At 40.5% G+C, this 11,012-nt stretch overlaps 1 protein-coding gene across 1 annotated transcript; it reads left to right on the forward strand.

Annotated features, from left to right (window-relative positions):
* Nucleotides 1–1,532: 1,532 nt before the first annotated feature.
* Nucleotides 1,533–7,350, forward strand: LOC310868467 (tryptase-like; the record flags this gene model as incomplete). Its single annotated transcript, XM_083778925.1, has 5 exons — nt 1,533–1,578; nt 2,689–2,851; nt 3,715–3,992; nt 4,596–4,735; nt 7,010–7,350. 5 exons carry the CDS (start codon nt 1,533–1,535, stop codon nt 7,286–7,288), a joined length of 906 nt encoding a protein of 301 aa, XP_083635051.1. The 3' UTR covers nt 7,289–7,350.
* Nucleotides 7,351–11,012: the final 3,662 nt, after the last annotated feature.

The following is an 11,012-nucleotide window of genomic DNA, read 5'->3' on the forward strand; positions in this document are numbered from 1 at the left end:
CAAAATGAAAGTCTTCAGCTCTGACTTAAAATAAATGGAGAGTTGTACCAGACCTGTGGTTTTGATTAATTGATTGATTGAATACTTTATTAACAGTTTGCAAAAAAAGCACAGAAGATAGTACAGTTTAATACAAATAAAAAAGGATTGAACCCAAGAAAGCACTATGGCTTGTTTCCATTGGGGTCCTGAGTATTCAATTCATAGAAACATAATGACACTAAAAACATTATCAAACAACCAAAAAATTATCAAATGTAAAAATGGAATTGGACCATAGTCCCCTTGGTGTTATGGTTATATAAATCGAGTGCATAACTGTGGTTATATTTTAGTTGATTTCCATAATTTAAGAGCAGGTCCCAGAATGGAGCCTTGGAGAACTCATTTTTGCACTCTCATATGTATAATTATTATGAGTATTAGTACTATGCTAGAAAGTCCTACCTGCATGGTCTTCCAGAATTAGGCAGCGAGAATGATAGTCATGGAAAAACGGGTGAAATAGAGTGTTTACTTTGAGGGTAGTTCAAAGGCATGACAAATGTTTCTATTCCAGGAAAGGCCAGCAGAAAAAGGCCTAAAAATTAAGGAAACAATACAGTCTTCACAAAGTGACATTGCATTGCATGTCATGGTTTGTCTCCACCGGGCCGAAGGCATGGGGAGAGAGTATGTTGTGTGTGTGTGTGTGTGTGTGTGTGTGTGTGTGTGTGTGTGTGTGTGTGTGTGTGTGTGTGTGTGTGTGTGTATGTGTGTTTGTGTGTGTGTGTGTGTGTCCGTCTGTTACCAGCTAATCTCCGGCACCGTTAACCTGGTCGATGCCAAATTTTGCACACACACTCCCTGGATGCCAACGATGAACCTCTGCCCCAAAGTTTCCAGAACGGCCTGTTATAGCGCCACCAGGAGGCCGACTTTTGAAAAACATTGTTTTTTATATTACTCCTCCAGATTCTGTCCAAAAATCGTGCAAATCGTTCTATAGTCATGTGTTCAAGACGGATCTGTCCAATATTTTAGATTCCATCCTAAATGGCTAACATTGGCTTTCAAAGTTTGCAGGATTGGCCTGTTTTGAACAAAAAGCCTCAAATCATGAACGGAGCATTTACGTGAAATCTTTCACAGTCTTTCCTACTAGGCTGAGGAAGATATCACACCCTTTTCACATTGGCCTGTTATAGCGCCACCAACAGGTGGACTTTTGCAAAACATCCAATCATCCAATCAAACCTCAAATCATCCAAGCCATCCAAGGCGTAAGAAGAAATGTCACCCTTTTCACATTGACCTAATATTGCGCCACCAGGAGGCCACAACCTGACCTGCCCTGGTGGAGACCTGTGCCACGAGGGGTACTTTATCTAGTTGGTTATTATGTCGGTGGAATGTAGTTTGTCTGGAATTTGTTTTGATACATTCATCTCCCTAGGAAGCAAGTGAGGTTCATGCCTTGCTTTGGCTGCAGATTATGTCAAGTGTTTACTAAAGACACAGCTAATGATGCCAATCTCATACAGATTAAGGTCATGCAGACATACCTCCTCAGTCCCCACACACCATACAGTAAAAAAGGTGTGTGAAAATTGCAAGATTAAGAACATTTGGGTTAAACATCAATTATAGTCTGCAGATCATGGTTTGACTGAGCACGACAAGAGTAAGTAAGTAAGTACATTTTATTTATAAAGGTGCTGAACAATTGACACAGTAAAAACAATAGAAGCACAGAACATATACAGTTGTGACAAGTTATCTTTGGTGAAAAATTCATATTCCATAGGGTAGGAGCTACCACAGCGAAAACCCGGTCACCCTTAGTTTTCAGCTTGGACACGGGTATTTCTAGCAGACCATTGTTGGATGACCTGAGCGGTCTGACATTGGTTTGTGAGGATTCTGGCTGTGGAGTTTTGTATTAGTTGAAGTCGGGATAGTGATGGTCGGCTAAGAGTGGTGTAGAGTGCATTGCAATAGTCCAGACGGGAGTTTATAAAAGCGTGCATTATTTATTTCCAGGTCTTGAGGTGAGAGAATAGATTTAATTTTGGCGATGTTGCGAAGATGAGCAGGCTGTCCAAGTGAAAAAATAGTGCACAGTAAATGAAAATATATGGGAGTGAGTGAGAAATATAGACAAATGGTATGAGCTCTGACAGCAACACAAGCATGACAGAAAGAGGACGATGTGAAAACCTGATGGGGAAACATTTTGAATTGTCATTGCTGAGTGGAACTCTTATACAGTAGGCCTATGTACAAAACCATTATTATCAGGAAATGGAAAAGTACCCTTTAGCGCACAGGCTTTCATTGGTTATAAATAGGCCTATACCGTACCCACAGACAGAGATACAAAATACAAATACTGGGATACAAAATACAAAATACATCTTCCATCCCAGCGAAATACAAATTACAAAATACAAAAAAAGTATTTCAAATACGTATTTCAAATACATGTATTTCAAATACTGCCCATCTCTGATGGGCAAAATACATAAAAAATACATCTAATTTCTTCCATCCCAGCGAAATACAAATTACAAAATACAAAAAAGTATTTCAAATACGTATTTCAAATACATGTATTTCAAATACTGCCCATCTCTGCCCACAGACCGGTTTCAACCTGGCATCCCTATAGACATGAACAGCAATGTTGTTTGTTGCATTTCCTTGTAGTGTGCGGCCAGGCTCCATTGAACACCAAGATCGTAGGAGGTGCTGATGCTCCAGCAGGAACGTGGCCCTGGCAGGCCAGTCTGCACTATCAATGGACCCATCGCTGTGGAGGATCCCTCATTAACAGCCAGTGGATCCTGACTGCTGCTCATTGCTTTAAACCGTGAGATCATTTGCTTCTCTCTAAACTCTCCATAATGTTAACTGTCTGATTCCTTTTCCGTCTGACCCTATTATTCTGGGCATGTCCCATTATAGGCAAACATTTTGCAAAAACCTGACACTGATGAAGGCTGGATAGCCAAAACTCTCTCAGCTATTTATGTCATACAAATAATTGAAAGTGACTCTTGCCACTGTGTGCGATCCAATACCTTTGTTTTTCACGATGTTATTTTGAGTGGATAACACACCAGAAGTCAGAAAGCGGTGGTCACAAGAAAACCACCTGGTGAACATAAATTTGGCTAAAATAGCTCCTTCCTATACGATCTACAAGCTCACTACTGTGATGTGAGCTTAGATTGTAAGGAGCTGGGAAGGTTTAGACCCCCCATTGTTTTATTAAACATTTCTCAAAACTATTACAAAGATTTATGTGATTGATGTACAGTAACAGTTATGACGAGAGATCAAATTTGTCCTATTGATGTGTTATTGCCTTTTATTATAATCAACCACACGGTGTTGGTTGAGAATCAAATTAAATCAAGCCAATGTGTTCATTCAGATTAAAGTAAATAAAAATAAACTTGTGCCATTAGATTGTGAGATGAAGTGTTGTTTGTTTGATTGTTTATTCTTTTTAACAGTCCACACATACTATACTATATATAGTACTATTATAATGGTGATCGGGTGACCTTTGCTGGAGCCAGTATAACAATCTCAAATGTTAAATTAACTGGGTGGGTTCATGTTTACATAATCTAATTATATACTTTGAGGTAGTATAGATAGAGAGTATAAGGCTATAGTATTATGTTCCTCCCAATACCACTGACATCTCTCACTCCATACATTCAGGGGCAGCGGCATCAGCGCCAGTGACATCACAGTGTACCTCGGACGAGACACCCAGCATAGCTACAATAATAACGAGGAGTCCAGAACCGGCTCCCGGCTCATCAATCACCCTAACTACGATGACTTAACCCAGGATAACGATATTGCATTGATAGAACTCTCCGCCTCGGTTGATTTTACCAATTACATCCGACCTGTCTGTCTGGCGGCAGACGGAAGCGTCTATAGCGCTGGCACGATCACCTGGGTTACCGGTTGGGGCGCTATCCGCAGTGATGGTGAGACATCTTTCAGTGATTACTTTGAAACTACACATTCTCACTCTGAGGTCATATGGTCAGGTGATGAGGTGGGCAACATCTTCAGGCTCCTGTGTCGCATTGCTCTTCAACCCTATTCCATCACTTTTCAACATCCCAACGTCATGACAATGGAATGCATATTGTACGTTCTTCTCACTCTCAGCTTGTAATGTGTAGGCATGCAGGTGTAGGTGTCAGTAGTGGACTTGAGCCCTGTGAGGTGAGACACTAGCTGAGTTGAGTGGCCACACTCAGCGGTGCGATGTCCACTTCTGCGGACTCAGCGCTGTTCGAGTTGCATAAAAATAAGCTTGGAATTGTAAATTATGACATCCTCGTCAACATGTGACACAACAGGAAGCCTGTCACATCAAACGTGGTTGATGTTGCCCAATTCGTCACTGTAGCTGGATGTGAGAATGCATTATATGAAATGTATAGCTAGACGGTCTGTGGCAAAGTTTCTCAATCGTTGGTCTGGAACATCGTAAGATATTCTCAACACACAATTGTCAATTCATATACTGTAAATAATTGATACCTTTCACTTTATACTGAACAACATATCTTCTCTTCCAGTGCCTCTGCCTTCTCCACAGACGCTGCAGGAGGTCGATGTGCCCATTGTGTCCAACGATCAATGTAAGGTCAGCTATGCCAGCCTCACTGACAACATGATTTGTGCTGGTCTTACAGAAGGAGGAAAGGACTCCTGTCAGGTATGTCATCTAAGTTTGTACACTTGTACAGAGGAAATGCCATTGAAATGGCTCTGGGGCAGATATACCTCTACTCTTGAATACTGGAAAGCTCACCTCAAAACACTGTCAACCCGTTACCCGGGCATACAGCTGGCGGAACTGCTCAGCCTGTTATTCCTAAACGTAACCTACAGTAAGCAAGCTATGCTTATACGGTTAAACCTAACCTTATGGCTTATTCCTATCCTATAAAATGGTGCCAAAACCTAACCCTATTCCTAAACCTAACCCTAATAAAATTATAACAATAAAAGAAGAGGATCCAAGGCACTCTGTTCCAGTGTTATGATTTAACCTCGCCAACGAGCATTCCCCCCCCCACCCCATTTCCCCTCACTGTATATGTATCTTTTCCCTTTTTGCTTCCTATATGATGAATTCCTGTTTCTGTTCTTTAGCTACATAGAAGTGTCTATTTGTATGTCTCTAAATGTTTTGATGAATTGAACAATGTGGACCCTGTTGTAAACAAGTGTAATGCTTAATTGGGTCGTCCACTCACAGTCAACAGTCTTTGTATTGAGTTTGTGCTTAAAATGTACTGTAAATTCTACAAACTGTTAATAAATATTTCAATCAATCAATCAATTCAGTTCAGCAAACAAAGAACCACAGCAGCACTCTCTTCCTCTATTCAGCAAAATTATGCCTAAACCATTCTCACAAAAAGAAATACAAGAATACAAGAACCACCCCACCGAGCGGTTGGTATGAGGTCGGCAGTCAAAAACGAGGGAAAGTGTGTTTTAAGGCGAGCATTCTGGATACTACTGTTTGGCTAGGTGAATCTTTTATTTAAGTAATGACATGGATTGATATAAGCACTTGCAGTTTATAAAGAGAGTTTATAAATTAGTTAGCACAGAGGATGTTGTTGTGCAATGTGGTGTGCTTGCACATTTGAAGATGTCCCTCTGCTAATGTAACGCCCGGGATTCGAACTCGGGCCTCCCGCCTGAAAGTCCAACATCTTAAACACTAGACCAAAGGGATATCCCTCTGGACTGGGGGAGATATTAGACTTTTGAGGCCATCAGGCAGAGGCTGTGAGCCACTCTGCTACACTCACCCCCTTTTGACCTCCTCCCATGGGGAAACCCGATCCGGGTCACGGCAGTGACGGCACCCATGTAACGCCCGGGATTCTAACTCGGGCCTCCTGCGTGAAAGTCCAACATCTTAACCACTAGACCAAAGGGATATCCCCCTGGACTGGGGGAGATATTAGACTTTTGAGGCCATCAGGCAGAGGCTATGAGCCACTCTGCTACACTAAGCTCCCTGTTAAATGATAAATGGTGCATTGTATATAGCACCTTTATCCAAAGTGCTTTACATAGACTGTGCAGAGAAAACCATGCAAGGCACATCAGGAGTAATTAGGGGTTTGCGTATTGCTCAAGCAAGGAAACTTTGACAACAACTCTGGGTGAGCCAGGATCAAACTGGGAACCTTGTGGTTCCCATCCGGCCTCCCTACCAGCCACTCTACCCCTGAGCCACTGTTCCCATCCGGCCTCCCTACCAGCCACTCTACCCCTGAGCCACTGCCTCCCTACCAGCCACTCTACCCCTGAGCCACTGCCTCCCTACCAGCCACTCTACCCCTGAGCCACTGCCTCCCTACCAGCCACTCTACCCCTGAGCCACTGCCGCCCAAATCTGGCACATGTTACAGACTAATCTTTGACCAAGTTAATGAAGTCATTACTAACTATGATTGGCTTGGGCTATAGTGTCCTAGCCTAATAAGCCAGACCGAATCAGCCGTTGGCAAAAGAAATTGCCTGCCGGCGGATTGATTTGAGTCTGGCTTATTAGCCAGGCTAATAGTGTCCCTCCCTATCACTTCCTTGAAACAATCCCGCCCATCAAAATACAGAAAGTGTGTTCTGAAGAAAATGCAAGTGGGTGTAAATGGGTGTGGTCTATGGAGAGTCATTTTTTTATTGTACAAACTGGAGTCATGCATGACATGATACTGTAAGTGGGCTCGTAAAGCATCACCATGCAGCTCATTTGAAATTTTTGGGGTGGAGTAACTTCCATGACCTAATGGCATTCTGTATGAGAAATGTGGCGTTGATTGGTCTAGCCAAGATTAGTTCCAAATGTATATGTACACAGACATAAATATGCACAGGCAGGGTCAAAAATATAATCACCATCCCTCGCCTTTAGCCTATACTTGAGATAATGATAGCAAATATCCATTTTGTGTTTCTTACACAGGGAGATTCAGGTGGTCCAATGGTTTCCAAACAGAGTACCAGCTGGATCCAGGGTGGAGTTGTGAGCCATGGTTATGGTTGTGCGTTACCTGACACCCCTGGTGTTTATGCCAGAGTGTCCCAGTACCAGACTTGGATCAACAGCGAAATTACCAGCGACCAGCCAGGATTTATTCCTTATGTTGGCGGCGATGCTGTGTCCTCCAATGGTATATCCAGTCTATTTTCCATTCTCCTTGTATCGATTATACCCCTTGTATTTTCTATCTATTTCTCTTAGGCCTATATAAACAGTGCTTACCAACTTGAACCCGTAGCAACTTGAAACCTAGTATCTCTATTCTGGGAAAACGAAATTGTCAATATAGTAGTATTAGTTTTAGTCATCATTGTTTAGTTTCATAGCATATCATAGTTTTTGTTTAGTTTTCATCAGTAAAAATCTGTAAAATAAAGTGTAAACTACAATACATTGAGAAGAATGTCATGAATCCCAGCTTTGTAAATGTATGTCTAAATACAAGTTTTGAGAACCCCCTATGGTTTACATGCAACCACATGAATCCTAGCATTCGGAGCATTCCAGTTCTGCGGTGAACATTTGGCAAAAATAGCAGATATACAGTACATGCTCACAATGTGTCATGTTGGTACTCCTGATATGTACACAGGCTTATTGATGTTTAAGTTACAAATCCAAACGTTTTACGTCTCTGTCCTAACAGAGAGAGGTAATTGCAAAAATGTCCAAATTACAATAAACCTGACAATAGTGCAAATAGTGTTCAATCTGGGGCACCATCAAATAACGTTATTGTGTCAATCAGTTGGTGTACAAACTATACAGCGTATAAATCCCAGATTGTATATAGCTTCAACCAAAGTTACTGACTGGAGCTCTGATCGGGTTAAATTGAGCCAATTATCCTACAGTATATGAATATCCTATATGAATCACTATTCATATCCACGCCTTTGTTTTCTCTCGGCTTGATTACTGCAATGCACTTTTTTCAGGACTGCCTAAGAAAACAACTGACAGATTACAACTTGTCCAAAATGCAGCAGCCAGAGTTTTAACTAGAACTAAGATGAGAGAACATATTACTCCAGTTTTGGCATCACTGCACTGGCTTCCGGTTGTTTTTAGGATTGATTTTAAAATTATTTTACTTGTCTATAAAGCCCTCAATGGTCTCGCACCTTCCTACCTACATGACTGCCTGCCTAATTATGTCCCAAACCGCCCGCTAAGGTCTTCCACTGCTGGCCTGCTCGCTTTGCCTAAAAAAATGGCAACTAAAAAATATGGGGAAGCAGCTTTTTGCTTCTACGGGCCCATTGGCATGGAACAAGCTCCCTCTGTACCTTCGTCAGGCAGCCTCTGTAGACATTTTTAAAGCTCAGCTCAAGACCCACTTCTACAACATTGCCTTTAAGTGATCTTATATTTTTTGTTACTGCTTGTTTTTTAATGTCGTTGCCTTGCTTTTCTTTTATGCTTTTCTTTTATTTTATTCTCCATTGTTCTGTAAAGCACTTTGAGCTGCATTTGATGTCATGAAAGGTGCTATACAAATAAAGTTTTATTATTATTATTATTATATGTTTTCATTGTGTATTTGCTACCGAAATTATGCTGAATGACCTTTAATTTGGATGTATATACTGGTACTCATTTAATGGAAGTTTGCAATAGCCTACTGTATTGACAATTGCAAATATTGAAAGGTTCTGAATAACAATATAACTTATATAAGCCATATTTGTATGGCCCTTTGTCATAGATGCTTACTCATAATTTCAATTGATATAAGACATCATGAAATAAGGGTAGATCTTTAGATTTTACTCCTATCTCATTTGGCCTTGCACGACAACTTAATGAAGTGTCTCATTTTACCCTGTTCTCCCCTATAGCTGTAAGTGTATTGAATTGCCTTGTTGTTAAAATGTGGTAGGCTATACAAATAAACTTGCCTTCTTTGCCTTGCCTACATTTACATTCCTCATAGTGTAACATTGTTACCAGTTTTATCTCCATCTTATGGAGAGATAAAGCCTGGACAACTATACCCCAAAGTGCATAACTGGATTAAGTACATTGAGATACAGTACATGTTATCCAGTATGACACTTTCGTTCTCCATCCTACCTCTATATTGTTCAATATCCAATTCAAATAATATGTCCATCAATGTCCATGTCTATTCCTCATGTGTCATCTGTCTGCGATTTACTTTGTGTGTATGTGTGTTTGTATTACGATAACTTGCAAATGATTAACAACTGATTACAACACAAACAGGACAGCATGTGCCACTTAAAGACAATAAGGAACAGGATGCAGCAGGGAATCAGTAATAAATCTGCCGTAAGGCAGTAGAATAGGGGGTCATTATTAAGGTAGCATATACTGTATAAGCATAATGTAGTAGGGAGTCAGTAAGTCAGCTTTCAAAACAAAAACCTGGGGGAAGGACTCAGGAAATCTGAGTGGGAGTGAACCTTGTATTTTCCTAACCAATGCAGAGGGGTGTTGCTCCAAATTCGGTGACGTCAGTGTACTCCGCTGCATGTGTTTTTTTGTGTTTTCATATATTTTTAAATAATTCTTTTGGAAAATAACCTACTCCGGCACCGCTCTAAAAATCTAAAATAATTATTAAAAATAAATAAAAACAGTAAATGAAAAAGCCCTCACGTGTACAGTAAATAAATAGACTAATTATTTTGTGCCATGGCGGATGTGGACAAAATAGAAGCTGGTTCTAACCCTATTACTAGGAAGGACCTTTTACACGTTTATACTAAAAGTACAGTTTCTATTCCACCATATTGATGAGGAACAGAGGTGTCAGAATCCAACAGGCTGGTGCTACGGCCACCACTGCCATGCTGATGTTATACTGGTAACTTACTGGAACATGGCTAAAGAAATGGGGAGAGCTCAGATAGACTACGTCATGTGCTAACTAGGCACTGGAGAGGCAAACAGTAGCCAATAATGATGGAATTGCAACCTGCAAAAAGTCCATAGATGCTGATACTGTCTGTTTCTATTTGCCCACTTGCCAAAGAAGCTTGCAATTTACAATGGGAAAGAGAATATACATAGGCAAGACATCCTCGCACGTTGGGTGGTCTAGAATAGACCAGGGGTGTCAAAGGTAAGTTGCATGCTCTGCTCGTACACAAGTAAGCCATTCATGGCCAACTTACTTGTGTGCAAAGCGCAAGTTGGCAGCTCGACAGAGTGCATTTCTAGTTATTATAAAGCATCATGTGTCTTTATAAGCGCTTATAACTATAACTAACCTGTTTCATGAGCAGATTATAATCAGTGCATGGCAAGTGTTACCAAAGAGATACTCAAGTAAAAACTGGAATTTATTTGCACATACAGTACATTTTGTTAGAACAGTAATGCGATGCATTCAGCTCGGTCTGTTGCTTGCAGCACCTTGTGACAGTAAGCATTTACAGTTTAAAATGTAACACAAACCAACAACAGCCAATACAGCACTTTGATATTCATACATTTAATATAAACATAAAGCAAAAAAGTGTGTTTTGTTTGCTACTGTAGATCATTTCTCTGTTGCTTCTCAGCAGTAACCATTATTGAATAGAATATATCATCTCAGTCGGGTGGAAACCTCATATGTCCAAAACTGTTACTTTTCAGTATTCAAAAACAGCTAAACATGCAGATCTACAAGCTCAAAACACACTTGTGGATCTGCTACTTTTGATGCTTTTGTGTGACGCTGTAATATGAATGAATAGTTTATTATAATTTCTACAGTTGAGTTTACAAATAAAGAGATGGCACCGAAGAGGTGTAGGCTGAAACCGAGGCTTAGTTACCTACTACCCCATCTACAGAGTAACTTTGTTTCTAAAACAAAAAACGGTATCAGAACTTAATTTGACCAAGCTGAAAACCATAATTATGTCAACAACTTTTACTTGGGGCAGGGGAGTTTGACACATTGTTCATT

The sequence above is a fragment of the Protomyctophum parallelum genome, assembly GCF_964188405.1.
Source record: "Protomyctophum parallelum genome assembly, chromosome: 13".
NCBI lineage: Eukaryota > Metazoa > Chordata > Actinopteri > Myctophiformes > Myctophidae > Protomyctophum > Protomyctophum parallelum.